At 60.3% G+C, this 27,622-nt stretch overlaps 2 protein-coding genes across 11 annotated transcripts in view; one reads left to right on the top strand and one right to left on the bottom strand.

The window, feature by feature from the left end:
• The first annotated feature begins 825 nt into the window (after positions 1 to 825).
• Positions 826 to 25,233, top strand: ZXDC (ZXD family zinc finger C). Of its 2 annotated transcripts, XM_074344152.1 has the most exons (11): positions 826 to 1,718; positions 3,818 to 3,970; positions 4,055 to 4,133; positions 5,056 to 5,186; positions 8,707 to 8,877; positions 11,124 to 11,755; positions 12,687 to 12,749; positions 13,190 to 13,274; positions 22,477 to 22,628; positions 23,256 to 23,357; positions 24,252 to 25,233. In XM_074344152.1, the coding sequence occupies exons 1-11, from the start codon at positions 836 to 838 to the stop codon at positions 24,327 to 24,329; spliced, it is 2,529 nt and encodes an 842-aa protein (XP_074200253.1). In that variant the 5' UTR covers positions 826 to 835; the 3' UTR covers positions 24,330 to 25,233. The 2 variants fall into 2 exon arrangements, with proteins under 2 accessions (XP_074200253.1, XP_074200254.1); XM_074344153.1 differs by lacking the exon at positions 12,687 to 12,749.
• SLC41A3 (solute carrier family 41 member 3) overlaps positions 24,795 to 27,622 on the bottom strand; it is a 55,952-nt gene continuing 53,124 nt past the window's right edge. For 7 of the 9 annotated variants that reach the window (XM_074344158.1, XM_074344161.1, XM_074344160.1 and 4 more), the window contains 2 exons: positions 26,358 to 26,506; positions 24,795 to 25,921 (listed from right to left, as the gene is read on the bottom strand). In XM_074344158.1, the coding sequence (XP_074200259.1) occupies positions 25,727 to 25,921; positions 26,358 to 26,506 (344 nt within the window). In that variant the 3' untranslated portion in view covers positions 24,795 to 25,726. Of the gene's footprint in view, positions 25,922 to 26,357; positions 26,647 to 27,622 lie in introns of those variants that run through there. The other 2 variants (XM_074344164.1, XM_074344163.1) reach the window with 2 other exon arrangements.

Here is a 27,622-nt window from a genome sequence, read left to right as displayed (position 1 = left end):
GGTTCGGCAGCTAAGAAGCCAGTCCCCGACCCAAGGTCACACCGATTTACAGTCTAGACCTAACGGTCTTCCCGTAGTAGTTTCACAGCGATGGCTCTGCATCCAGGCCCTCACCCATTTTGAGTTCCTTTTTGTGTCTGGTGCGAGGCGGAGGCCCAAATCCGTTCTGTTGCATGTGGATTCCAGTTGTCCCGGTACTGTCTGGTGAACATTTTTTTTTCCTTCGTCGAATAGTCTGGAGCGGAGTATTTCTGGCATAAATGCATACACGCACAAAGATGTTTCCTGTTTTCTCGGACGTTACTGATGGACCTTGTTCTACAGTACGTGTAAGAACAGAGCGCGTCTCCGTCAGCGCAGGGGCCGGTTACCGAGTCTCCGCCGCTGGCCTCCGGGCGTGGGCTGGGAGCGAGGCAGGGCCGCCGTCCTCACGGGGCCTTCTTCAGGGAGGCACACAGCCCGAACCACCGGGAAGGGCCGAGCAGCCGCTGCAGCCACGAGCCGGGGGCGCAGACGAGTACGGGGGCGGGGCGAGGCCCCGCGGGAGGGCTGAGCCGGCCGGCCGGCGGAGAACCGGCAGGGCGGCGGGCGCAGAAGCCTCCCGCGGACCTGCGGGTGGACACGGTCGACCCGGGCGCGGACGAAACGCCAGGCGGCGCCGACCGAGGCGGCGGGGGCGGGGCCGGGCGCGGCGCTGACGTCACGCGGCCCAGCAGGCCCCGCGCGCCGCGCTCCACGCCGGGCTTTGGCGCCGACCCGCGGGCGTCGCGCTCGGCGGGCGTGCGGCGGGGGCGGTGCTTCCGGCGAGGCGGCGGCTGACGCGCTGCGGCCCAAGATGGACGCGCCGGCGTCGCTCGCAGCTCCGGCCCCGGCCCCGCGCGGACCCCAGCTGGGTGGCGGCCCCGGCCGGGCCCGCAGAGCCCCGGGCCCCGCGCGCCGCCGCCTGCTGCTGCTGCGGGGCCCCGAGGACGGCGCGCAGGGGCCGCGGCGCGGGGAGGCCCGGGCAGCGGGCCCCGACGGCGGCGGCGAATCCTTCGTGGTGCTGCTGGAAGTGGCGCGCGGCGCGGCCGAGGCCCCCGGGCGGCGGGAGCCCGAGCCCGAGCCCGGCGGCGCCGCGAGCCCTGCCGGCTGCCCCGCGCAGGCTCCCGGTGCCGCTGCCCTCGCCCCCCGGCCCGGCGCGCCCCTCGCGGGCCCCGGGGCCGCGGGCGGCCAGGACCTGCTGGTGCGCCTGGAGCGCGGCGTCCTCGCGCTGGCCGCGCCGCCCCGGGGCCCGGCGCCCCGCCAGGAGGCCGCTAGCCCGGCCGAGGGCCGCCGCGTGCCCGCCGGCCCCGGCTACCGCTGCCCGGAGCCGCAGTGCGCGCTCGCCTTCGCCAAGAAGCACCAGCTCAAGGTGCACCTGCTGACGCACGGCGGCAGCCAGGGCCGGCGGCCCTTCAAGTGCCCGCTGGACGGCTGCGGCTGGGCCTTCACCACGTCCTACAAGCTCAAGCGGCACCTGCAGTCGCACGACAAGCTGCGGCCCTTCGGCTGCCCGGTGGGCGGCTGCGGCAAGAAGTTCACTACCGTGTACAACCTCAAGGCGCACATGAAGGGCCACGAGCAGGAGAGCCTGTTCAAGTGCGAGGTCTGCGCCGAGCGCTTCCCCACGCACGCCAAGCTCAGCTCGCACCAGCGCAGCCACTTCGAGCCCGAGCGGCCCTACAAGTGTGACTTTCCCGGTAACCGGCGCGGCGGCGGGGGCGGCGGGGGCGGCGGGGGCGGGGTCCTCTGCGTTTCTCCTCCCCTTTCCCGGGTTTTGGGGAGGCACCGAGCCCTGCACGGAACCGTGCATCGCTGCGAGGTTTGGGCGGCGCGGTAGCTCAGGTGTTTCCGGTTAATGAAGCTGCCGAGGAGTCTTCCCCGAGACTCGAGTCGCCAGGCAGGTCTTTATTTTCCTGGGCTCGTGGTTTGCTCCGTCTTGCAGGGACGCGGGGCGGTCCGGCCCCACGGAAGACCTTCAGGCGCTGAGGGGATCATCGCGGGTGTATGGTGCATCCGTTTTTGTGCCTTTAAAATTTTTATTTCGTTTGGGTGTAAAGTTTTGTGAAGTTCTGAGAATGCCTTCATCTTAGAGATGAAGAGACTGAGGCCGAGCAGGGTGGATAAAACCCGGTGGAGGGGGTCCTTCCCGCCGTGGTTGCCTATGAACTCTCCCACCAGGATAGGCAGGTTGAGCTGCTCCCAGAGGGACAGGGGCCTCTGGAGGGGAAGATTCCTGCCTGGGAAGGAGGGGCTGGGGGGCTGCGGGGAGGCAGTACTGGCCGGCGCAGCTGCGGGGCGGGGGCAGGCAGGGGACCTGGGCTGTGAGGACAGACAGGTGCGGAGGCCCCCCGCGTCCCCTTAGTTAAAAGAAAAGCTCCCGCGTGTGCCTAGCACACGCCCAGCGACTCTGTCGTGTCATATACCTGCGGCGCTTTCCTAGTAACGAATATGGTATGAAGCATAGCCTAATACAGGGCTTTGGAAGGCGGAACAAGAGTCAGGTGTTTCCAGGTTCTCGTGTTCTCCTGGCGGTGCCTTTGGGCACCGGCCTGTGCTCCCCTTCTTCCTGGAGGGCATGGCTTTTGGCCGTTGGTTCAACACCTTTCTCGGTCCTGCACTTGGAATTGACGGTGACTGACGTACGGCTCTCCAGTCAGAGGCCCAGAGAGCGTCCTTCTGGGTATAGTGTTGGGAGGGTCAGGGGTGCAGCCTGCTTCAGGGCCTGAGGTCACCCTGAGGGTTTTCAGGTGAATGATGGGTGGGGTGTCAGAGTGGGAGCAGAAGAGGGACCCAGAGCTGAGTCCTGAGGGCTGACCCAGTTGGAGGCAGCGGGCTCTGGGTGTGAAAGATGGCAGAAGTGGGGCCAGAGGCTTGACTGTCCGTTGGGGTAGGGTGGTTCTCACTGAAGCAGAGACTGCGTATGTGAAGACACCAAAGCCAGAAATGGGGAAGGAGGGGTAGATTTATGCCAGAGAGGAGGGCTGGGGGCATTTAGGAAGACAGGCGCTTCCCAGTGAGGTGATGCTAGGAGGGCGGGGCCTCTGGGCCAGTGCTTCTGCGCAGGGCCACGCAGTACGCCTCTGCTGGGTGTGGACGCGCACCAGGCGCTCGATGAAGGCAGCAGAGACCCCTGCTGAGCACCTTGCAGCCCCGTACACTGTGCCCTGTTGGGAACTAGTGACCTGCGAAGTCTGGGGGCTCAGCCGGGTTGACGATGCAGGTGCCGGTAAGGCCATGGGAGTGGGGTGACCCCGTGGCTTTGCCAGAGCAGGAGCCCTGAGGAGGCAGGCAGAGGGAAGAGGACAGAGGCTGGGTGTCGTGTGGGGAGGGTGTCGGGGAGGACGTTCCTAAGGGCAGAGGTGCAGCACCTCTTCCGCGGGTGAGTCTCACTGCGTGGTGCTCTGCGGCCCTCCCAGGCCAATCTGCTTCCCTGGTGCCTGATTTCTCTCCTTGGTTTTCTTGGTCTCACATGGGGCATCTTTGGCAGTTGAGTTCTCAGTGGAGGTGGGGTCTGTGCACAGACTGGGGGCAGATGGCTGTGCCTGGAGGACTTTGGATCAGATGCCTCCTCTGCGAGTCACGTCAGGACAGGTGGCCTGGATGCACCCAGTGCTTGTCCCCAGCCACCTCGATGTGAGCCGTCCCGCCACAGACTCCGGTGTCACAACTGCCTGGAGTGCTCCAGAGTCACCTTCTTCCTCGTCTGCTTGGATGGGAGCAGCCGCCCGGGTGGTGACTGTTTAGCTGTGATGTGATTTCTGTCCCGACGGTGAGCAGGTCTGTGTCTCCTGTTCAGGCTGCGAGAAGACCTTCATCACTGTGAGCGCGCTCTTCTCCCATAACCGGGCCCACTTCCGGGAGCAGGAGCTCTTCTCCTGCTCCTTCCCTGGGTGCAGCAAGCAGTACGACAAAGCCTGTCGCCTGAAAATACACCTGCGGAGCCACACAGGTGAGAGTGGGCGGCGGGGGCCAGACCCCCACCCGCCGGCAGCCCCCATCTGTACTCACGTGCTGGCGTGTCTTCCCTTCTCAGGAGAAAGGCCTTTTGTCTGTGACTCTGACAGCTGCGGCTGGACCTTCACCAGCATGTCCAAGCTCCTGAGACACAAAAGGTAATCTTGACGTTTTGGTTGAGTTCTTAGACTCGAAAGTGACTGAATTGTTTGTCAGTAACAGGAGCCCGTGGATACGATAATCTGTGGTCTTTGTTAAGTTACAAAAAATGAAGCCCCGCATGGATGATGTTGATAATTCAGAAAGCTTATAAGAAGGAAACCTCTCAGAATCTGATCACCTGAAGTCAGTTTTTTCTGTGTATACTCTGCTAAGTTTGATGGGTACACTTAATACACAACTTGATATTGTAAAAAATTAACATCACAGAACAAGCCTTCCTCGTGTCTTTACAAACCTCCCGTGGCGGTGGCGACGCCCTTGGTGGGCTGGGCCTGTGCAGTGCCGTTCAGCACGTGGCCCACGGCCCGTGGCCCTCGTTCAGGCTCCACAGCAGCTCTGACGGCTCCCGTTCTGCTCAGGGACCTGGAGAGGCTGGCCGTTCATCCTTGCTCACACAGCCGGGGCTCGCAGCGCTCCACATAAAAGCACCACCTGGAGGGAACCCGCGCTTCCGCATGGGCTGAGGGCGCCTACGGCACTGTGGTCTCGCTGTCCTCCATGGTGCGGAGCGCTTGTTTAGTTTAGGGGCTTCTGAACAGTGGGAGTGGCTTCATCAGCCCCTTGGGAGCCGCTGTCCCTGGACTGACGCAGCACAGTGGCTCCGTGTCTGACCATAGGGTTGGCCTCGTCATTACAGTGGAATTTCTGATTACAGGGCAGTGGATCTGCCCATGTGGGCTGGAGAGAAAATTACGACTTTTTTGAAGTGTGTGTGTTTTTTTTTTTTTTTTTTTTTTTTAAATTAAACCCAAAGACTTTGTAGTTTGGTCTGTCCTGCAGACCTTTAGATGGGTAGTGGGCCCCAAAGCCTGGTGTCCCTGGCTGCGAGTGCTCACTGCTGCCTTTCTGTCCGGGCAGGAAGCATGAGGATGACCGGAGGTTCACCTGCCCCGTCGAGGGCTGTGGGAAGTCGTTCACGCGGGCGGAGCACCTTAAGGGCCACAGCGTCACGCACCTGGGCACCAAGCCCTTCGTCTGCCCTGTGGAAGGTAGGCGGCGCCTGCCACCCAGCGCTGTGGGCTGGTACTGTGTGCCCTTGCTCTGTGCGGGGTGTAAGTCCTTCACAGCGGGGCGTGGGAGCTGTGGCATCGTGCTGACTTGAGCAGGGTTAGCAGACTGCTCTCCCTTTGTGAGCAAACTTCACAGCCAGGCCCGCTTGACTCTTGGCCCCATGGAGCTCTCACTAAACCGGCCACAGCTCTGCTGAGCTGCCTGTTTGATTTGGTGGTTGTGATGTGAGAGTTCAGCGGTTGTGAAATGACGTGTGAAAAGTGCCTGTTTGGAGTCTGGCACGGGTTGTGGACTCGGCGAGCGCAGCTCCTTGTGCGGGGCCTGGGCAGCAGTAGAGCCGGGCTGGTTATGCTCTCAGAGCCTGAGAGCTCGATGCAGTCCCTGGTGCCTCTGGGGCTGTCCGTGCTGCCTGCCAGTGTTGCGGGTGGACGGGGCCCGTGGGCCGGTCAGCCTGTGCTGGTGGAGTTGAATCCTGACCCCACGCTCCTGAAGTTGGCGACCTCAAGCAAGCTTCTCTGTGCCTGAGGTTCCTCTTCTGGAGAAGGGGATAGTAAAGACCCATTTGTAGCCATCCGGTTCCTAGAGTGCAGCAGACGTGTGGCAGGTGTTCTCACCCAGACTGGGTTCTGCCTCCATCAGGGCTCCAGTTGGGGTGTGACAGGTAGGCAGCTGACACGCAGGGGCTTGGTGCACAGAGGAGGTCACCTGAACAGTTCTTGGGCCTCGGGGCATGAGTAAGAGATGGCTAGGGGTAGAGGCAGGAGGGCCAGTGTGGGTGAGTCTCCCAGAGCCGCAGGGCAGCCAGCTGAGTGCTCCAGGCAGAGGTGATGGACCACGCTGGAGTTCAGGCGCCCGCCGGTGTCCTGGGCAGATGGGCTATGGTGGTGGGAAGGGGAGATGGGGGAGACGGTGTAGACGAGGCAGTCGGGAGTTGGATGGTGCTCAGTGGCGAGTGGGGAGGTCAGGGTCCGAGCTGAGGTGGGGACGCAGGAGTTGGGTTTGACTTGGAGGTTCGTCCCCACGGGCTTTCTACGTGCAGATGTTCAGGACGCAGGGATGTCCTGTGAGGCTCTGGGCGAGCGGGGAGTGAGGCACACCTCATGGAGCCCTGGCAGCAGACACGGGTCTGGAGGAGCAGTGCATGCCACGTGCCCGCACGGCGGGGCCCGGCAGGGGAGCGTGGTGCCGGACTCCAGTCCAGGTCTGCGCGGGCAGCTCTGTGACCCGGACAAGCTCACCTGTGAAGTGAGGGCCTGGTTGGTGGGTAAGTTTAATTAGGGCGTGAGAATACATCAGTAAGCGTCACCCGTTGCTGCTGTGATACTGCTTCTCAATACAAGCCGAAGGCCTGGCTGCAGGGCTTGCCACGAACTCTGGGAGGAAGGTGGAGGGAGCTCTGGGAGGGCCCGAGGAGGGCACGAGGCACAGGTGGGCCCTGGGGCTGAGGTAGGGTGATGCTTGGGGAAGGAGGCAGGTGGGCCGGTGCGAGGAGCTGAGGGCAGCGGATGGCGAGGACCCCGGAGGGCCCAGGTAAGGCAGGGACGGCTGTTCCCACCCAGCTCTAGAGGTGGTGGAGGGAGAGGGGCGGGACTGGAGCTGGCTGCAGGGGTTTCCTCCCGGGAGCTGCACCCTCGCGAGCTCTGAGCCCCTCTGACGTAGGGGGTGAGCAGGGAGTGGCAGAGGGTGGTCAGCGTGGTTGATCAGAGGCGCTCTTTTCAAGGGAGTGGAGGTGGAGGGGCCCCAGAACCCTTTTTCAGACTTGCTGAGAGCTGACAGTTCTTGAGTCTGGAGGAATCTATGGCTTTCTTTGATTTTGTAGACGTCTGAAACGTTCTGTAATAAAAAGTTAAAAACCCGCCACCGGCCACTTTCCACAGGAGGAGGAGAGGACGGTGAGCTCAGCAGTGAAGGTGTGGGGAGGGGCAGCATGTGCGTGGCGGGACCTCTCGAGTCTCCAGTCTGCCAGTCTGCCTGTGTGCGTGGTGGGTGTGACTGGAGTGGACCCCCGGGGGGTTGGGGTTTGGAGGGAAGATTGTCTTTGATGAGTTGTTTCTACCCACCCCCCTGGGTGGCGGTAACTTGGTGTGAATGTGGGAGATGTGTGTCTTTGATTTGCAAAGAACTGGCGTGAATCTCAGTAGACTGTGTTGCAGTTAGGGAAAGGCAGGCACTGACACATGGAAAGCGACCACACTCCGGCTGCAGAGGGAAAGGCGGATTAGAATGAGAGGTGTTTGACCGCTGTTGCGTTAGCAGGTATCTCTACAGAGGGAAACTCTGTGCTGGCAGGAGCGTGGTGGGCGTCCCTGTGCTGGGGAGGGCGGTGTGACAGGAAGTGTGCCCTGAGTCCGCGCTGGGAGCGCGTGAGGGACCCCATGATGCCTGCGCCTCTGCACCACGTGGAGCCCGGCGGCCTGGCCACAGCCCCCGCGGTGCGGCCGGGGCCTCTGCTGTCTCTCTGTTGTTTCCCACACGGCTGTCTAGAGCCTGACCTGGAAACAAGTTTGAAGCTTTGTTTGAAAATGAAGTTCAGAACTCCTCTCAGAGGCAGCCAGCCTGTCCTCACATGGCCCTGGGCCCCGGCGACCCCTTGCCTCCTGAGACCGGCCTGCTGTGACGAGCTTGGAGCTTTAGTCCCCGCCTGACGGAAAGGCTGGAGACCTGGAAGGGAGGGGAGGCTGCACCACAGAGGCCTGGGACAGAGTTGGGCTCCAGCGCCCACAGCCTCTTCGTGGTCCCCGTGCCCTCACATGGCAGCCCCTCGGCCGGACGCCTTCCTGGCTGTGGGGCCACCCCTTGTCACCTCAGATGTGTCATCTCCTGAGACCTCCCCCTCGGGGGTGCTGTCCTCTGCTTCTGGGACACTTGTTGGCCGGACCCCTGGCCTCATCCCCCTTCCTTAGGCGGCTGGTGGCTTACGTGTCCCCACCAGGTCACACACTCATGGCTGTGTCCCTGCGGGGGAGCCCCAGTGGTGGGAAATCGGGGTGCAGAGGAGGGTGCCGTCCATTGCTGTGCCTGGTGTCCCTCTGGCAGTGTGTGTACCTGCTCTGACTGGTCACGCTGGCTCCGGCCTCTTCTCTGGGTGCCAGTCCCTATGGGCGTCAGCCTCTCGGTGGTGAAATGAGAGGACATGGCTCTCCTGGTCTGTGGAGATGGTCCCCAAGCCCAGAGGTCAGAGCATCAGGGTTTTCTTCGGGTGGGCCCGGTGGGGAGGACCAGGGTGGCGCAGCGGGGGAAGGGCGCGTTGGCAGCCGCTCTGGCAGCGCAGGAACAGGCCGAGTTAACTCGTCCAGGGCCGCATCTTGCCTGTGGCTGATGCTGGACCTCATGTCTGCATTTAAAAACAGGGTTTGCTTTTGAGTGCAGTTCCCGGGGATGTTGCCCGGGGCATTTGCCGGAGGCCAGAGCAGGACGTGCCTGTCTGGGTCCCGACAGGACGGACGTGTGACCCATTTCCGGGCCTCTGTCCAACGCGTGTGCCTCTCTCTTGCCCAGGGTGCTGCGCCAGGTTCTCCGCACGGAGCAGTCTCTACATTCACTCCAAGAAGCACCTGCAGGACGTGGCTGCCCCGAAAAGCCGGTGCCCCGTCTCCAGCTGCGACCGGCTCTTCACCTCCAAGCACAGCATGAAGGCGCACATGGTCAGACAGCACCGCCGGCCCCCAGGTCGGCTCCGTTCACCCCTCTGAGGGCGGGACACGTGAGACCAGATGCGGGTCCTTCCTTGGCTCCGCTCAGAGGTCATCTGGCGCATGGTTAGGTGGCTCCTGTCCGGTGCCTTCTCCCAGGCCGGGCGCCGCAGCTGCTGTGCCTCGTGGCCTCTCCTGCCTCTGACCCGTAACCACTCCCTTGTCTCTGAAGTGCTGCCCTCGAAGGCTGTCTGTCTTCTGCATAGTTGGCCTCTCTGGCCTTGTCTCCTCATCCTCCGCCCATGCGACCTGTCCTGAGTTCCGAGTCTTAGTCCCACTGCCCCCTCTTGTCCATCCTGTGGCCCAGGGAAGTCCTCGAACTTGAAGACAGAACAGAGCCGTGTCGGGAGGGCAGAGAGGGGACCAGAATCTCGTGGTCGCCCAGAGGGATGACTCTGGGCACATGGAGCCTGGCCATCCCGCTCCCTGGCGGCCTGGGACTTAGAATCCTGCCTGTCCAGGCCACGTGCACATCCCCTGCACAGGGCTTGGGGAGTCTGGGTGGCCCCGTGGCTGCCTCTGCCCTAGAGCCCTTCCCAGCCCTGCTCCCTGGGGCCTGAGAGGCTTGCTGCACCTGGCGGGGCCTGGTTGTGAAATCCTAGTTGTGTGACAGGCACTGGTCTGTGAGCCACGTGTCCCAGGCCTTCGTATGTGATGTGGCCGTGTGTCGGTAGGTGACAGGCTGTCCCAGTCTCACCTCGTGAGAAGTAGATGCTTGCGAGTGTCTGTATCCTGGGCTGACTGCCAGGCCCGGGGCTGGTGTTTGGGTGCCGCTGACGTGGTCCTGGGTGGGTCTTGAAGCCCTCACCGACTGGCTGAGGAGGAAGGAGGATGTGCCTGAGGTCACCCTGGCCGGGAGGTGCTGCAGCGAGGCCGCTCTGCAGTCGTGTCTCTGTCGTGGTCTTTGAGTGTCTGGTCTTCACACGTAGCAGGTCTCTGAATGTTTGTGGGGTTAGGAAAATGCTTAATCAGAAATTTATCTCTTTGCATGAGATTATTTTTATCGTTTCACAGGGAGCTGAATCCTTGAGATTTAGTCAAGGGAATCTTTGGAAGGTCTTGAAAAAGATACAGTTTTCCATTTCTTATTTCTCCAAAGAATTAGTGCTATTTCTTTTAAAACGTCTCGTTGGTGCTGGAAGCTCCAAAGCAGTAGCCACTGGGCCGGTTTCTGAACTTGGGAGCAGCGCGCCCACTGAGGGTGCGGTCTGGGGTTGGTTGGTGTGTTTTCATGGTGGGGGTGGCGCGCAGAGTGGATTTCTGCGGTGGGATTGCGTTGGAAACGTCGCACGTCCGAGCCGGAAGTGCGGGTTTGGAAGGCGCTGCCGGAGGGTGTGGGCGGTCCTGCCGGAGGGATGGCGAAGGGCCTCGCTGGGCTCCACTGCGTGAGTTCTTTGTGCCTCTGCTCCTGTTTGCCCGGGGCCTGGGGAGCCCTGGGCTCGGGCTGACCGGGTGGGCTTGTGCGCAGCTCCCAAGGTGAGCGTTCACTGGCATTTTTTTAAAGTGTGTTAATGTTCATCATTTCCCCAAGGGTACTCTGATTGTTTAAATTAATTGAATAACAGATACCGGAAGGGTGTTAGGACCCACGGTGAAGACTGAATGAAGAGGGACGCTGCTAGACTTATTTCTACTCAAGCTGCTAAGTGCTGCCTCAGGCCAGGCCCGTGCCCGCTGCTCAGGGAGCGTGATATTTGGGCAGCAGAGTGGCTGGGGCCGTCGGGGGCCCTTTGGGGCCAGCCCACAGTCAGACGAGGCAGGCCCCTTCCCCACTGGCCCCCGCAGGTGGCTCAGGTCTGCTCTGACGTGGCGGCTTGCTGTGCAGCCGGGCGGAGGGTTGAGTGAGTCGTCGACTGACACAGGCCGACTCTGCGGTGTCCCCAGAGCCGAGACCACGTGTGCCCGGCTCCTGAGGGGCTGTGCTCCGGGGGAGTTCACGGTCCCCTGGGCGGCTCCTATGGTGTGGCAGAGAGAAGACAGGGTTGAGGTTGGGGAGACTGGGATTCCAAGTCTTGTGTCCCTGGTACTGGGTAACATAACCTTAGGAAATGTCCCTCCCTCGGTCTGGAGGACTGGGGCAGTGGCGCCCGCAGGGCCGGGCAGCGGGTGCGGGGAGTCAGCAGGGGTACCCTGGACGCCCGCTCACCAGCAGCTTGAGCACAGACAGAACTTCCCAGTCTTGTAGGGGCCCAAGGTAACCAGAGCTCCCCGTTCCTTTTCCAGACCTCTTTCCTCCGCTGGCCGCACCCACCAGCAGCCTTGGTGGCCCCACGGACCTGGCAGCTCTCTTCTCCGACCCACCGGGGGAGGGCGGTGGTGCAGCCGGGGCCCCTGACGAGGTGCTGAGCGCTGGAATCCTGACCATCGACGTGACTTCTGTGAGCTCCTCTCTCGGAGGGAGCCTCCCTGCCAGTCATGGGTCCTTGGGGCCGATGGACCCGCTGGTCTTGGTGGCCCACAGTGACGTTCCCCCGAGCCTGGACGGCCCCCTCGTCCTCGGGACGGCAGCCGCAGTCCTGCAGCCGAGCAGCTTTGTTGTGGACGACGTGCAGGCTGCGGGCGCGCTGGGCTGTCTCCTGGCTCTGCCCCTGGGGAACTTGAGCCAGGACCCACAGGCCTTGACTGCCAGCAGCAGTCCTGCCGCCAGCGCCTCCCTGCTGACCTCGGTGGGCAGCCCCCAGGGAAGCACCAGTGTCCCGGAGCTGCTGGTTCCAATCAAAGTGGAGTCGGACTTGCCTCCTGGCCCCGACGCTGCGGGGCGGCCGCAGCACAGTGGAGGGGCGGCCCGACCCGTGGAGGAGCCCAGTCCCCAGAGAGACGTGGGGCGCGGTGCGGGGACCGGCAGCTTGTACTTGGTATGACGCACTCTGTTCAGTCACCAGCACGTAGCTCGCACCTCGCAGCCGGGCGGTGTTTTGGGCTAACCCTTTCTGTGCAGACGTTCTCCCTGGTGCGCGGCAGGACTGAGCCTGGGCCGCGCTCTGGAAATCTGCATCCTGACCTCCAGGCTGGAACTGACTAGATTTTACAGCCTTGAGCAAATCACTGACCCTGTCTGAGCCTTAAATTCTCGCTTGTTTCTAGAATGAGGGTCTTTGGGCTACACGATTTCTAAGGTCTTTGTGAGTTCTGTGACTTCGTGACAACATGTGTCTTTTCCTGAAGAACATCTGGGGTGTTTGACAACGTTGAAACGTCCTGCCCTTGAGTTTGTCACGTAGTGTCGGTCCTCAGGCACGCTCGTGACCAGGAGGAATCGTGACAGCAGCTGTCGCTAAGATTTGACAAACCAGAACCGCACAGAAAATTTAATGAGAATTAACAGGAGGGGGGGGCTGCGGGCCTGGTTTGTGGAGAGCTGAAAGAACGCCTCCCCGGCCCTCAGGCTCGACAGCCAGCACACTTTAATTGTATTTATATCAGCTAGACGTTTACTATGACGTAATTTAAAGTCACTTAGCCAGAGGCCCTTTGGAGAGGCTTCCTCAGTCTCAGGTGGGAGTGACCCTGTAGCTTTCCTCTGTGGTGCAGGGTAGATGCGCTGGTGATGCTTGTATTTAAAAAGTTAACTCTTATTTTACCACAATTTTTTAAAAAGCGAGTTCCTCTGTGCTTCTGTCAGCTGTAAGAGACGTGGCAGCCCCTCGTCCACGGAGCCAGGGCTCACTTGTTCTGCCTGAGCAGCAGTCACTTGTCGCCAGCCAGGCCCGGCAGGGCGGGGGTTGGGGCAGCTGCAGGAGGGGCGCTCGCGGACCCCAACCCTGACCCTGTCCGTTCTCTCGCCAGCTCTGTGACGCTGGGCTGCCGCAGTTCCCCGAGCACAGATGGCGAGTGGTGGACGGGCCCCAGGTACAGCCCAGCCCCGCCGTGGGTCTCCTGTGGGCGCTTCCACACCCGCCCGGCGGGCCCCTCGAGACCGAGGGGAGCCCCCGGAGCCCCGCGGCTCGTTCTGAGATGAGAGGCGGTGGGAAGTGAGCCCTGGCCGCCGGGGGCGGGCTGCCCCGTGGGTTCCGGCCGCGGGGGGGTGTCGTGCGTTTTATACGCGTTTCTGTGTACAGTCTTTTGATATGTTTTAGACTTTGGAGGAATAAACTTTGCTTCTCTGGATGATAAAACCCTGCCTAGTTCCAACTCTGGTTCCGCCCAGCTGTCGGTGTCACTGTCACTGTCACCAGACGTGGCGTTTGGTTCTCTGCCAGCCTCTGCGGGAGCCCGTGTTCAGGACGCAGCCCTGACCCCTGCCTCTGCCATCTGGATCCAGTGACTGACATGCTTTTCTTTGGTCTCAGGAAGGTGGGGGCTCAGCAGGAACTGACTCCAGAGCCACTCAGCAAGCCCAGAAAAAAAAGCAGAGAGGAGCTGGGAGCCACGCAGGTGAGGCTATGTGTGCGGGGGGCAGGAGCCGGGCTGAGGGTGGGCGGCGGGCGGCCTCACGGGTGCCCAGCTCAGGAAATCCTCTCCTGGTGAGCGTCAGCGCCTTCTTTGGATCTTTTAAAAAGACACCTGAGTGCATCAGACAAGACCTGCTAGTCGGTGGCCTCATCCGCCCACCCTGAAAGTGAGACAGGGAAACCGTGTAAGGCCTTTTGTAAAGGTAACGCTGGGTTCTTCGAACGTTATTTTGTAAATTTCACTTTTCTTTTATGCTCGTGTAGAATTTTTGTAGGAACATTGAGAGTTAGGTAGGGTTATCAGTATGCGATTTTGCATTTTTCTGTTCTTAATGTGGTTTATTTCAAGCATTGTTAACTCCCTACTTCCTGTCAGTCAGGTTTTTTTTAAAGCAAATACTGTCCCATGACGCACGTGGCGTCACCATCACTGTCGCTGTGTCTGAGCAGGGCCTGCAGTCGCGAGGCAGGTGCGCCTGCAGAAAGGGCGGGTCCGTGGTGCGTGGAGTTAGGGGACTGGGATGCGGCGGCATGGGGAGGTGGCTGCGTTGTCATCACTGCTTCTGTTAGTTCTTCAGCATCGGCTTTTAGGCAGGTAGGGACACTGACCACAGGCACGTCCTGTTCCTGCCTCTATAAGAGTTAACGGTACATTTTCCTTAAAATCAGTGTCTAGCGAGTGTCATAATTCTCACTGGTTTCAGACGCATCCGTGTTTTCTGTCTGTCTCTTCGAGTCAGTCCGGGTGGAGCCCCTGTGTCACTTGCTGGTTGGTGCGTTTTCAGGTCTCGTTCACATTCGTCGGTTCCCGTCCCTCCCGCGTGTGTGGGAGTGTCTGGGTGGTCTGTGCGGCTGACGCGTCGGCTTCACAGGCTCCTTCACCTCTGTGTTCCCTGGAGGTCGGTTGTGACTGCCAGAGCCCTGCTCTGGAGTGAGGGCCTGGGGGCAGGTGTGCAGGCAGTGGGGGTCTGTGCTGCGGCCCTGATGCCTAATCCTTGTGCGCGGCTGTGGACACCCAGGGTTCTGGGCCTGTTCGTCCCAGGGGCTGCGGGAGGGTGGCCTGTGCTCTTTCTGTGTCATTTCATACAGGAGAGTCAGGGCAAATGTCTGAGTCTTTCTATGTCAGTTTTCAAAATAATGAGCTGGTTTCTCCGCATCCTCCAGGCGTGGTCAGAGTGTTTTTATCTGCTTAGTGATGTGAGCAATTTATTAAGGGAAATAGAAGTCTGGAACCTGCCAGGTGCCGCCTTCGTTGTGAAGGCAGCAGTGAAGGCTCACCTTTGCCCTGTGTCCTCCTTCAGTGCCCTCCTGAAGTCTTGTAACAGCTGACAGACAGAGGAGTGTGACAGAGGCCCATGGTCCCTTTTCCAAAACCCTGGGCACCAACTGTGCTTCTCCCCGACACTTAAGTTTGCTGCAGTTTCAGACTTGCCGCGAACGCGCTTCCATGTGCACGGTCCCGGTTGTGGTGCCCTGACCCAGCCCCCGCGGTGGCCGTGTGCTGTGAGCTAGGACCAGGGCCACAGTCCCCTGACTGGGCGCGGACTGCGTGTGCATAAGATGGTTCCTTGGGGCCCTTCTTCCGTCCCCAGTCGACTGCCTGGTCTATCTGCTCTGCCACCTCTAGGTGCCCTTGAGTTGGGGCCACCCTCCCTTCGGGTCTGTCTACTGCTCCCTCCCGAGTGGACCCAGGCTGGGAGACGGGAGGCATCCTTCCTGCTGCGTCTTGTCCGGGCACTCGCGGGCTCGCTGCGGGCTGTACCACACTGACCGTGGGGCCGAGGGCCTCCATCGTGACGTCTTCCTTCCCCTTTGTAGTCAACAGACGCTGGTTTTGCGGTAGGTCCCTGAATGCAGATCCGCAGGTCACCCTCACTCTGACACCAGCAGTGACTTTGAGGGTCTCGCTGACTCTGCACGAGGACTGAGAACTCCTGGCTGTGGGCTGTCGCAGCCAAAGGACTGGAGTACAGTCACCCGGGACAGAGCTTCAGCCACCTCTCCCTGGGCTGGGGACGGTGCTGCCTCCCTTCCCACCAGGTGACAGCATGCGGCGCTCACTGGCCACCATCCCGGCATCTCCGGCTCCGTCGTGTGAGCAGGGCTGTCTATCCACCACCTGGAGGGCGAGCTGACGCCAGGGGCTTCTGACCCTCCTGGGGCGAGGCGTCCTGTCTCCTCAGAGCCCTGCCTGGCGTGGAGGGCGGTTTGCCCGTGCTCTTGTTCCTGCGCTGGCGTCACAGTGGTTTTCACCAGGTTGTGTGAGGAGAGCTGTCCCTCACCCTCTGCTCATTCAGTTACATCAGGACGGATGTAGGGGTGTTCACTGTGCCCTTTCAGTGACTGTAATCAATCCTGGATTATAATCGATATGTCAGTGTTTATTTTGTTGCTCAAATTGTTCCAGCTTTGAGCCCTGGCAGTTGGACTCCTGTCCTGGCCTTGGGGGCACTTCCCTGACTTCCTGGCACCACCAGGCTCGCCTGATGATACCCTGACCCCCAGCCCCGGAATCAGCCGCGTCTCTGGGGCCCGTTTGCTTTCCTGGGCGTCTCAGAACTGAGGCCCGGGTGTGGTGTGTGCTTACACGCGGTGCCCCTGGACATGGCTGCATCGAGACACGCGGTGGGCGGTGCTGGGAAGTGGATTCATGCAGGTTGACCCATGCTGCTGGTTTTGAATTCGGAATGTCTCGCACTTTAGGACGGTAACACGGTGACGTGGTTCTGTGCTTCTCAGCACGACCAGTTCTGAGTTGACACACATTAACTCAAGTGGAGTCAAGGCGACAAATAGTTTTCTGGTGCGTTCAGGTCACGTGTTGCTGCTACGTTAGTGTTGGCAGCAAACTTGGGAAAAACCTGGGTTTGGGGGCTTTTGGGTTTCAGGATGTGGTGCAGTAGGTCCGAGAACAGAGAAGCTGCAGGAGCAGGACTGTTCTGGTCGTGTAAAACACAGTCCGTGTAGCTCAGTGCAAAGTGTGCGTCGATTCTTAGGAAATGTGTGCTCTGAACGTGGTGCAAAATGGGGTGTAGGGTCTAGAACCCAAGGCGGTTCCCTTCGGGTTGCTCTCCAGTGTGGAAGAGTTCTTTATCTTCAGTTTTGAGGCTCTCCCCCAAATAAGCCAGAGATGTTTTCTCAACATAAAAGAGAAACTTTTATCCTTGAAGCTGATAGCAAAGTAAGCTTGAAAAAAACCGCGTGACCTTTCTGCACCCCGAGGGCAGGGGTCCTGGGAGGAAGGCGCGGTGCTCACCGCCGGCGGCCCCATGACAGCGGCAGAGACGGTGGCGTGCGCGGGGCTCCCTGGCTTTTGCTGGGGCCAGAGAGCAAAATCCCAACCATGTGTCATCCAGAAGAGACATGTTCTGGACGGAAGTAGTTAGAAGGTTAGAGTTAAGGGGAAACAAAGTAAAACCCCAAAGCTACACAGCAGGGGTTCATACTAACGTCAGAGTGTAGAACCCAGAGAAGCCTGGGGAGGAAGCAGCTTGTCCCTCACAGTGGCAGCAAAAGCTGCGAAAGAACCAGGAGATCGTTCCACAAAGTGGGCAGGCCCCGAAGGAGGCGAGGACGGGACTGGCCCGAGAGGCAGCAGAGAGAGGGCTCCTGGGGCTGTGCCCAGGCCGCGGGCTGGATGGACACGCGGGGCACAGACAGCAGATAATGAGGGACGGCGGTTAAGTCGGATGGTGACTGTGAGCACAACAGGAAGGTCAGGCAGAGGCCCTGCTGCGAGGAGGGGTCCGCGTGGACCAGTCTGGGCGAAGGACAGCCCTTGTGAGGCCCGAGTCCAGGGGTGCGGTCAGCACAGGGTCTTTGTCCAGGCGACTGAGCCCAGGGAGCGTGTTTGGGGACGTGCTCGGAGCTGGAGGGAGGCCAGGCTGTGGGGTCCCGGGGCCCCGTCAGACTTGGGCTTCCCTGAGAGCCAGGTGGGGCCGTCAGAGGGCGTCATTAGAAGAGGGACGTGGTATTTTTTAAAGGATCGTGCCAGCTGCTCTGCTGAAAATAAACCATAGGGACAGGGAGGCAGCAGGGAGATCAGGGGTCCTTGGGTCCCCCCACCGAGGTCAGCATGGTGTGAGTGGGGAGGCCTGCTCAGGGGACAGAGCCAGCGTAGAGCCAGCGTGGAGCCAGGTCCCAGGGGCACACGGCTGCCTCCTCCTGCACTGTTTCAGCGGAGCCACCAGGGCGACTGCAGAGCAGTCAGGTAGGAACCTGTGGGCCGGGACTCCTGGGGCAACAGAAGCCAGGCGTAGGGTCCCCGCTGTGCCTTCTGGGACGTCTCACAGCCACCCAGGAGTGGTGACAGCCCGGCCCCGACCCCCCGGGAGTGGGCAGAGCAGCACTTCTGAGACGGGGCGCTCCTTCAGTCCCTGTGAGTGAGGATGGCCTTGGGGGAGAGGTGCCAGTTTACAGGACGTGGACAGCAGGGGTGAGGGGAGAGGTGCTCTGTCCCGGGCATGCCACATGGTAGCGCACGTTGAATGCCCCCAGAGAGCCTTGGACAGACTCTGACCACAGACCCTCCACAGGGCTGTGCTGGAGCAGAACAGCAGGAGCCCAGGGAGACCTGGAGTCCCCACCGACGCCAGACGAGGCGGCTGGTACAAGGCTTCATTGCTGATGGAGGAAGTCACAAGCCTTAACCAGTGGGGACCAGGAAGGTTTCCCCGTAAGCAAGTGCCACTGGCCACCAGCTGTGTCTTTTCCTGCTGTGCGCAGGTGGGGAAGGGGCAGCCGGGCAGTGAGGGCGGGCACTTCACCGGGGGTGGGGATTAGGGGAACATAGGGGAACGGGAAGGAGCAGCGATGACTTTCCTGTGATCGGAAAACCCAAGGGAGCCAACTGAGGTGGTCAGAAGCAGGAGCAGGGTTAGGTAGCTCGCTGTACAGTAACTTTGCGTGTGTCAGGTCAGGAACTTTTCTGTTAGAATATTCAGAAAAAACAATGAAAGGTGAGTCTCACTCACGGTGGCAGTTAAAAGTGGTGACGTGTCTCGGGATCACCAGTGACAGACGCACTGCGCCTGTGTGAGGCCCGCTTAGTGCCTGCCCTGGGCCTGGATGCAAGCTCTGTTTTCAGTGTTAATCTACATCTTTTATTCAGTTCCTTTAAATCCCCAAAGGAACTTGCAGGAAAACCCCTGTAAGTCTTCAGTTCATCGGGAAGAACGACTTGGTGAGACTCTCCGAGCATCTTCGGAAAAGAAAACGCTAGGAGGCGCTGGGCCTAGGTCCAGGCGCCTGGGGGGCCTGAGGTGGGCTGGCCCGAGGGGCGGGGGCACGCAGGGACGGGTGTGGGCGTGTAGTGAGTGGGCCTGGCAGCGCCGGGTTCCTCTCTGGGAAGATGAAGGTGGCTTCTTACCCCCCTGCAGCCCCACCCCCCAGGGAACACCACGTCCTCGCGCTGTGATGTTCATCTTCCTCCTGTGAACGCGTTTTGAAGAAACGATACACATTTCCTGCTTTTTGCTGCTAACACCAGGAATATCTTTCCTTGTGATTAAGCACATTTTGTAGGGCGTCTTCTCACGGGCTGTGTAGGATTAAACACGTAAGGAACTGAGAGAATTACTCCCGGTGCCCCCACTGCCCGTGACAGGTGAGAGCCCCCGTCCCTGGCAGAGTCGGGGGCATGGTCCCTCCGGTCCAGACGAGGACCTCAGGACTCCCCTGCACCGAGGGTGGGTTGGGGGGAGTGAGGCCTCTCCTCTGTGGGGGTAGAGGGCTGGCCGGTGCCCGGCGGCCTCCGTGCAGGGCCTTGGTTACGAGGTCCTGGCGGGCACCCGTCCATGCCAGGCTCTGTGCTGCCGGCCTCACCCAGCTCTTGCTGTGGCTCTGGGAGGCGGTTCATGGACAAGCCAGTGGGTGCGGGGCCGCACAGACGGGCCAGCTCGCTCTGCTAGCGACGTGTTCATTGCCCTGGGGGTCTTCTGAGGTCTGCTTAGCAAAAGTGTCCTTGCTGGCTGGGCTCCCTTCCCGAAAGCTCCCCTGTGCAAATCAGCGTTTCAGATAAACGTGGAGAACGCCGGGGCTAAATTCAGTTCGGTGTGAAGATAGCCTCGCCCTGTAAGACTTTGTGGATTTCCACCATGAGAAAGGAAGTTTTGATTTTTCTGGTGATCAGTGTAAGTCAGTCACATTGCATTTAGTGCCGTGGTCCTTTACTGGTGGGCACTCTGGGCTGTGGGGTCGTCGTGGGTTCTGCGTGGAGACCCTTGTTTGTTCAGCCTGCCTTCAAGTACCCACAGGGAGACAGGTGTCCTTAACCAGCTCCGGGTGAGGGAGTGGCTTTCACTGCCTTGAACGTTGATGATGCATTGTCAGGTGGCACAGGGTCTTTCGGGTCATGTGACCCCCACCCCAACAGCCCTGACTGTGAAGGTGTTCCCCCCTGAGCAGTGGGTCGGGGGGTGCCTGGCATCCGTGGGGGTCGCGGTCCCTTCCTGTGGCCCTGCCTCCTTCCCTTGCAGCCTCCTCACATGCACGGTGGCACGCGGCCTGGGGCTGGGACTGTGAGGAGGTGTCCCCTCCGCAGTGACCTTTCCTGACCTTGAGTTGCCTAGGGAGGTGCGTCAAGTCCAGGAGCTCTGCAGGCTGTCTGGCACTTTCCTTCCGGAGGTGGCCTCTGCGTCCAAAACCAGTCACCTCCCGCGTCACCTGGCAGGGAGGGGGTAAACAAGCCAGTGTCTCCTGGAGCCCCTCAGCTAGGCCCCTTGGGCCGGGCCCAGGGACAAGTCTGCGCGGGTGGACCCAGGCCAGCTGCCCGTCCCCACGTGGGCCTCCCCAGGGGTGAGCGTTGTGCAGGGGCCGGGGGTGTGCCTTCACCGTAGCCTTGCCTTTTGCAGCCTCTGCTGTTGCCCTGCAGGAGCAGCTGCCTAAGGCGAGAGCCCCGGGCAGGCCGCAGCATCCAGTGGCCACACGAGCCTGGCCTTCTGCCCCGGGACACGGGAGTGACTGGAGAGAAGTGACCCTGGCGTTCGAGCCCCACCCTCAGCCACAATGGCCCTTCTGAATGTGACGTGGTGTCCGTGGGGTCACCAGGCTCTCGGACTCTGGAGTGACGGTGTATCTTGAGGATTTATGTGGTTTTTGTTGGATTGAGTGTCTGGTGACACTGTTGTGAGAACTGATCCTGTTTGCCGTCGTAAGTCAGCACCTCTGCACCGTCCCAGCGACAGTGCGGTCGGGCTCCAGTTCCCGACCGGTGTTGGAGCAGCGTAGACCCCGTCTTCCCATGAGTATGAAGAGAACATGGAATCATGGTGTCTGGAAAATTAGTGGAGTTCGCTGCTGATCGGTACTCGTGGCTTTTCCTCAGTTTCCCTGTAGTTGAATAGCCTGCACGCCCACGTTTGTGAGTGAAAGCCAGGCTCTGAGCATAGTTGCTGCTTCGTGGGTAACATGGGGCGACCGCCACAGCGGGCTCTGAGTCACCGCGGGATCAGCGGGAGGCTCGGGTTCCTCTTGTTTGTCATGAGACTGGACGGTGACGTTAGGCAGACGTCATCTAAGCCTCACCTGCTTTTAAAAGGAACTTGAGAAGAGGCATTTGATGCCTTCCTGAGTTACTCCGTAGTAGCTGTCAGGGTAGGGTCTTCCTTTAGACGTTTCTCAGTGTGCTTATCTGATTACAAGATGGGGTCAGACCTCTGTCAAAAGCGAGGCCGACCGTGCTGCCTGGGCTCCGTGGGAGTGGAGGGGCCGAATCTGTTGCAGGAGCTGTGATGGAAGGACCCTAGGTGCACAAGCGTGGTCACGGCTCTTCTGGTCAGCAGAGGTGTGTGCTGAGCGCGTCTCAGGAGGAAGTGCTTGTGGCAGACACAGGGCTGCCTGGAGCCAGGCCGTCAGCTGCACTGCGTTTTCAGTACAGTTTTGCTTTTAAGGTTTTGTAATTACCAGAGTGTCTGATATATTTTGTTACTTTGATCAAGTTTGCCTAATAATTGCAGCGGTAACTCAGTTTTTCAGATGAGGCATTTTCACTTCTAGAAAGCATATTTAAACAAACAAAATTTTAATTTATGTACATATTTTCATCTCAGGGAAATGTGCTAGACTGGTCAAAGACTCCAGAGCATAACTGTGTGTTCAGGTTTGGTCCCAGAGGCGGCTGGCGCAGCACATGCCCCAGGAGAGCTGGGGGTGGGGTAGAATATCCTAACTGAAGGACAAGTGAGTTCTGCCCAGCCCCAGCTTGTCCTGAGCGAAGGCACCAGGACAGGAGAACCCTGGGGACAGTCGGGGTGACGGGCCTCCGGGGCCAAGAACCTGGCGGTGGACCAGGAAAGGGAGTGCTCAGGGCTGGGGAAGCCTGCCACCAGGGAGCAGAGCCCACCACGCCTGTTTGGGGCCAAGACCGAGACCCGGACGAGTGTCCAGCCCCTCGTGTTCTTCGCCGTTTTTCTTTGACTGGAGAGCAGCTAGAAATTTTCATGAAGAACTATTTTCTACAAATTCACCAAGTCCTTCAGACTTGCCTGTTCTTTCCGTTTTGTTAAATTCAGCAGAATTTAATACTTTTATTAAGGTTAACCTGTGTGATGTTCATTGCAAAACTGTCTTTGTGCAGCCGGTCCCGGGCTGGTGTCCACGCAGCAGGGACGGCGCCTAAAGTCCCTCCTGCTGGCTGTGAGCGCGGCACGTGCACCTGTTCCGTCCTCCCCGCGCCCTGGAGCCGAGAACCCAGCCAGGGCTCCCTTGCTGGTCCTGGGTCAGGCAGGGGGCGGTGGTGGGGCCGGGACTCGGATCCAGGTGGTCGGTCTCTGCCTCCAGGGTTCTTGTGTCAAAAACCCTTTCTGGGTGTTTGGAGTTTTTCTTCTTTATATTTCATTTTTTAAAACTGTTTTTACAAAACCAAGAGACTGATGATTTATGAAGGACACTGGACAGGAGGTGTCTGGTGGGTGCAGGTGTTGGGGGGGGTTGCAGTGGCTTCCCCCTCCTGCCTTCCTGCAAGGCTAGACGTGCTCAGTGGTGTCGGGGCCGCGTGCCGAGGGCCACTGGAGCCTGACGGTGAGGGGGAGTCTGCCCCCCGGAGCAGCAGGTCAGTGCTGTCTGTGCAGGAGACCAGTGTCCTCATCTTCCTGCTCTGCCCTCTTGGTTACTCTGGTCACTGGTGACAGAGTGACAGGGTCTGCAGAGCGGGCAGAGCCGCACTCAGGACCTCGTGTGTGTTTCAGGAGCTGCAGGGGCTGCTTGGAGTGAAGGGCAAGGGGATCCAGGCCCGGCCAGCCCAAGCGGCTTGCTGTGGGGGAGCCTCGTGGTTCCCGGCGGGGCTCTGCCTGGACCTGTCCCCGCCGGGGTGCCGTGCGTCCAGGTCCAGCTGCTGCAGGTGAGAGTGGCGGGGGAGGGCTGGGGGCAGGCAGGGGGTGTCCCTGAGCAACCCCCCCCACCCTGGGCCAGCTTTGCCCTCCTTCCCATCTGTCACACTGCGTGGCCAAACATTCCCCTCGGCCCTGCCCCACCCCACCCCCTGCCATGGGACCAGGGCGGGTGAAGGCAGCTGTCTCCCCATCTCCAGGGTGGCACCAGGAGGCCTTTGTGGGAAGGGTGCTGGCTTGTGTTTCCCTCCTGTCTTCTCTCCACACTGAGCCCTCAGGGCAGGGCCACAGGTACCTGCAGCTGGGCTGGAAGATGGTCTGGGGAGAGAAGGGGCCGGACTGCTGAGGACATGGGGTTCTGACCTGGCCGGTCACCTGCCGCCTCCTCATTGAGCACCTTCTGTGTACTCGGCTCTTGGGCCACTGGGCCTGGGTGGGGGCGAGGGCATGAGGACCCGGGGAGGCAGGTGGCCCAGCCCCCTACTCCAGCCACTGCTGGGTCTTCAGGCCTCACCTGGGTCCAGCTGTTGCCTCTCCTGAACAATGCTGGTTTCCAGAAAGGGCTGGTTCTGCCGGTCCCCAGTGAGGGGCCCTGGGTCAGGTGCGGAGTCACTGATGCGGTGCCGTTGCCTCCCCAGGACGCCCCGGTGGGTGACGTGGTCCTGCCAGTGGCCCTCAGCCCGCAGCCTCCTGCCCTGCACCCGCTGTTTGCTGTCGATGTGCCCATCTACGCCCTGCAGGTCTGGAAGCCGCACGGCTCTGCTTGGCTTAGACTGGGTCGGTCTGTCCCTAGGGTGGCCTCGCCCGACCCCGCGGGCTGGGTGGCGGGGTGGTTGTCCGCTTTCTAGGAAAACTGGGTGAGTGGCCGAGAAAAGTGCTGAGAAAGCTCGGTCACTCGCCGCAGACGGGGTGGGATTCCACACGCCTTTGAGAGGCTTCTCACTTGGAAACTGGTCGTTTTCTCCTCTGGAGGGAGCCTGCGGGGAGACAGACCTGGACAAATCAAACGGTTTGCTTGAATGAGTGGCCAAGCCGCGTATGGGTGGCCGTGGACAGGTCAGAATTGGGTACAGAATAATGAGCGTGTAGCCAGCAGGTTTCAAACAGGTGTTTTAAAAATCAGTACAAGGAGTAACTGTAGTTTTCTTTACGTTCAAATTGGGCTGTTCAGCACTTTCCGTGATGTCCAAGGTCCATGCTGGATGGAGTGTTGTTCAGGGTGGGGCGACCTGGAGGGCTGGGCGACTAGTGTCCTCGGCCTGTGGGGCGTTATTGTCTCGGGGCCGCCCTTGAGGAGGGTGGGTTGGTCACCACAAGTCAGCCAGAAGGCGGTGACCTCACCTGCGCTGTGGGGCTTCCTGTAGGAGGAAGCGTGCCGGGGTGACATTGTGGCCATGAGCTAGGCGGGCAGGGAGGCAGCTGGTGATGGCGGTTGCGCCCCCAGGGAGGGGTCACAGATGAAAGGGGGCCGGTCCGATCTTGAGGCCTGGCACACAGGGCTGAGCACACCTTCCCTGGTTTTCTTCACGTTAACATTTTCTTCTACAAGGATGCGTGCTTGGAAGGGGAGGCAGTTTTCTCAGTTTGGGTGGGGGTGCCCCCGCCTGCCCCTCATGCTCTGCTTGCTTCTCCAGGAGGCGCTGCCCGCGGCTGGAGGGGCCTCCGGGCCTGAGGACGTCCCCAGCCTGGAGTGCAGCAGCGGCAGGCGGTGAGGGCAGCCCGGCCTGGGCCCAGCGGCCGCCCCGAAGGCCAGCCTGGCTCTTCAGAGACGCTGGGTACACTGACTGGGGATGCACCCCTCCTGTGTTGCGGCCAGGAGCGCTCGTCACGTTCAGGAAGGGCTGAGCGGGGGCAGGGTCCCCCCCTGTGGGACGGGACGGGTCTGCTTGTCACAGGGAGCTGAATCCCACCCCGTGTCAGAGGGGCGTGTTGGGTGAAGCGGCCCCCAGGACCCGTGCAGACCCAGTTTAGTTAAAAGTTTAAAAATGATTTCTCTAACTTCTGTATTTCGGTATTAGCGTTTAATGGTAGCTGGACAACGGTTTGCAAAGCCGCCTTCCGAGTACTGAGCTCTGTGCGGGACTGGACCCACACGTGTGTTTGTGTTGAGGTGGGAGGTGCGTGTGGAGCTGTACGTTTTCAGAGTGAGGTCTGTCTTGCAAAAGGAGACCAGTTAGTAAACTTGCACATATTTATTTGTTATTTGCAGACTGGACACAGGGTTTCAAAAACGGCTTTTTGGTTTTTTTTTTTTGCCTTGTGACTTCTCAAGTGTGTTTCTTTAGATATTTTGATTCTCAGACTTGAATCATCCAAACCCTGCCCCTTCTGCTTTATCTTTGAGTTTGGGGCTTTTGGGCCTGACCCTCCCCCCACCCCGGCTCCATCCCAACTCCTCTCGTCCTGCTCGAGGGCATCTCTGTGTAGAAATGGTTCCCATCACCCACCTTGGCTTGTGGTCTCCCTCCACGAGGGGCCGGGCCTCTGTCTTACACGCCCCGTGGTCAGGGTCCCCCAGGTGCTCAGAGCGGCTCTTGGGCTCCTGGGCACCAGGATTCCCGGTGGGCGTTGGGGCGCGGCCCAGCAGGAGTGAATAAAAGCCTTTGCACAGTGGCAGCCTGAAGGTCGACAGCATTCTTCCTTCAGCGGATGGTCACAGCCTTTCACTCGCCCAGCTCGTCAATCCCACCCCAATCTCAGGCTGGAACTGAGATTCCAGATTTACTTTAAAATAATTTTAACTATCAGGGGACTTAAACTAAGTGTTTTGCTGAAAAAAAAAAAAAAAAAAAAAAAGAAAAAAAAAGCAAGCGGTGACACATGAGGGAAGCAGATGGGGGGCAGGGCCCTGTACTGGTCACGCAGCCACCAGGGCTAGACGGAGCAGGGGCAGAGGGTCTTCTTCCCACGTCATCCCAACCCAGGTGTCCCACTGAAGTGCAGGCACGCCTCTTCCTCCAGCACCTCCGGGCACCTGCCCTCCACATGCACCCAGCAATGTGCGTCTCAGCACCTGACAGGCATCCACACGAGGGCCCAGCCGGGGAGGCTGCGTCCTGCTCCTACAGGCACAGGGGACGCTGCACAGCGCAGCTGGACTCCTGAGCTCCTAGGAAGGTCCGGGCACTGGTCCTGAGATGCCTCCCATCAGGAGCCCGTGGCTGAGGAAGCAGAGTGCCAGGAGGCCAGTGCCTAGCAGGTCTCCCAGCCCCGTGAGGTAGGGGATGCAGTGGCTGTCCGGGTCCAGGGCCTGGTGCCACGTCAGCCGCACCGCCACTTCCGCCAGGTACAGCAGGATTGTCACCTGTCACGACAAGCCAGCACAACAGATGCCCACCGTGTAGGCCAAGTGTCGCCCAGAAACCGGCAGATGGCAAGAGCAGGCGTGAGGTGGGCATGTTCCCCCCACAGCTGGCCCTTCGTGAAGGTGCCTTGAGCTCTGGTCAGGGCTCAGTCCCTCATCCGGCCAACCCACCCTTCCCTGCTGCTGCCTCCCAGACTGCGGCCAGTTCATTAGCTGGACCCGCTGTCTGTGTCACAGCAGCCCTTGCCTGGTCCCCTGGTGAGGAGTGTGCGGGGTCGGGTGAGCCTGCAGAGCCTGCGTGCAGCCAGCCATCTGCCGGGCGCCCGGCTCGTGCCCTTGGGCTTGACCGTGTGTCCTGAAGCCTCTGACCCCAAACTCAGCTCTTCCCAGGACGGGGCATAGCGAGCTGACGTGGCAGATGTGTGTCTGTCCTCACCTGGACCAGGCCTGCTAGCAGGTAGAGCACCACGAAGGTCTTGTCATTGGGGACCGTCGGGCCTTCCACCAGGCAGACAATGTAGAAGAAGAGCAAGTGGCCTGGAGCTGCTAGCAAGAGCAGGACGCGGGCCGATGTGGAGTTGACTTCTGGAGGAGACAGCCAAGGGCGTGAGCTGTGGCACGTGGGTCTCTGGGGAGGCGCACGGTCACCCTGCTCCCACTCGGGCGTGCACTGAGCACCTGCAGCAGAAGTGATTCCAGCGGACGGGGACACGGTCCTGTCACCCCTTGGGGAGCCACCATTTCAGGGAAGAGAGAGAAACCAGAGCAGCAGAAATAGAGAGGAAGGTCACTCCTCTCCATGACACATCAGGAGGGCCATGGAAATCAAAGTGGGGGGCGGGGTGCCAAGACCGTGGCTGTGCGGAGCCCAGCTGAGGGGAGGCGCTGGCGGTGGGGACACAGGCCCTGGCTGCCCCCTGTCCTCAGGCTCCTGTGCTCCGTGCACTGGAGCTGCCCGGGGGACGTGCTGGGCTTCTCAGGCGGGGGTGGATGCAGGTCTCTGCCTGCTTCTGAATTAACAGTGTGTTTCACCAACAAACAAGGAGAACAAATCGTAAATAACTAGACGCTAAAACGCAGAGGTGGGAGGGTGCACAGAGCGCCAAAATATGCTCATGAAATGTTAGATGAGGCCTAATTTTAAAGATTCTTTTCAGAAAACTTACTTAAAAGGGCAGAAGGAAAATAATTACTATTGGTAGCGGCATCAAAGCTCAGGAAAAATTCACAGCAAAACCATACACACAGCAAGAATTCAGTGCAGCGTGTAGGTGTGCTACAAGCCGCAGGTTTGTTCCCTCCCACATCCCTGTGGATGGTGCAGGAGTGGGGTGTGTGGGAGGTGGTGGGGCTGTGAAGGTGGAGCCCTGAGTGGAGCTGAGCTCTCATGAGAGACCCCGTGGTGCTCCCCGCCCCTGCCCGGGGAGGGCACAGCCAGAGAGGACTAGACGGGAGGCTGGGCTCTCCAGGTGCCGGACCTGCCGCTGCCTTGCCCTGGGTGCCAGCCTCCAGCTCTGAGATAAACGCTGGCTGGTTAGAGGCCCCCGGCCGCGGTTCTGCTGTGGCAGCCGGGACCAGACGGGTGCTCGGTGATATAGAAAGTCCGCAGCTCTCCTGCACGCGAATGACAACTCAGAAAATCCCCTTCCAGGCAGGATGGGCAGACACCCCATCCTCTACCTGCACTAAAATACACCTAAG

The sequence above is a fragment of the Camelus bactrianus genome, chromosome 17, assembly GCF_048773025.1.
Source record: "Camelus bactrianus isolate YW-2024 breed Bactrian camel chromosome 17, ASM4877302v1, whole genome shotgun sequence".
Taxonomy (NCBI): Eukaryota; Metazoa; Chordata; class Mammalia; order Artiodactyla; family Camelidae; genus Camelus; species Camelus bactrianus.
This window is presented reverse-complemented; position numbering and strand designations above follow the sequence as displayed.

What these genes read in the sequence shown, in the direction of transcription:
- ZXDC (XM_074344152.1), top strand. Translation starts at nt 836, where the DNA reads ATGGACGCGCCGGCGTCGCTCGCAGCTCCGGCCCCGGCCCCGCGCGGA. An exon ending in GAGTGGTGGACGGGCCCCAG is followed by an intron (nt 12,750 to 13,189) that starts GTACAGCCCAGC and finishes CTTTGGTCTCAG; the next exon opens with GAAGGTGGGGGCTCAGCAGG. An exon ending in TGCCCATCTACGCCCTGCAG is followed by an intron (nt 23,358 to 24,251) that starts GTCTGGAAGCCG and finishes TTGCTTCTCCAG; the next exon opens with GAGGCGCTGCCCGCGGCTGG.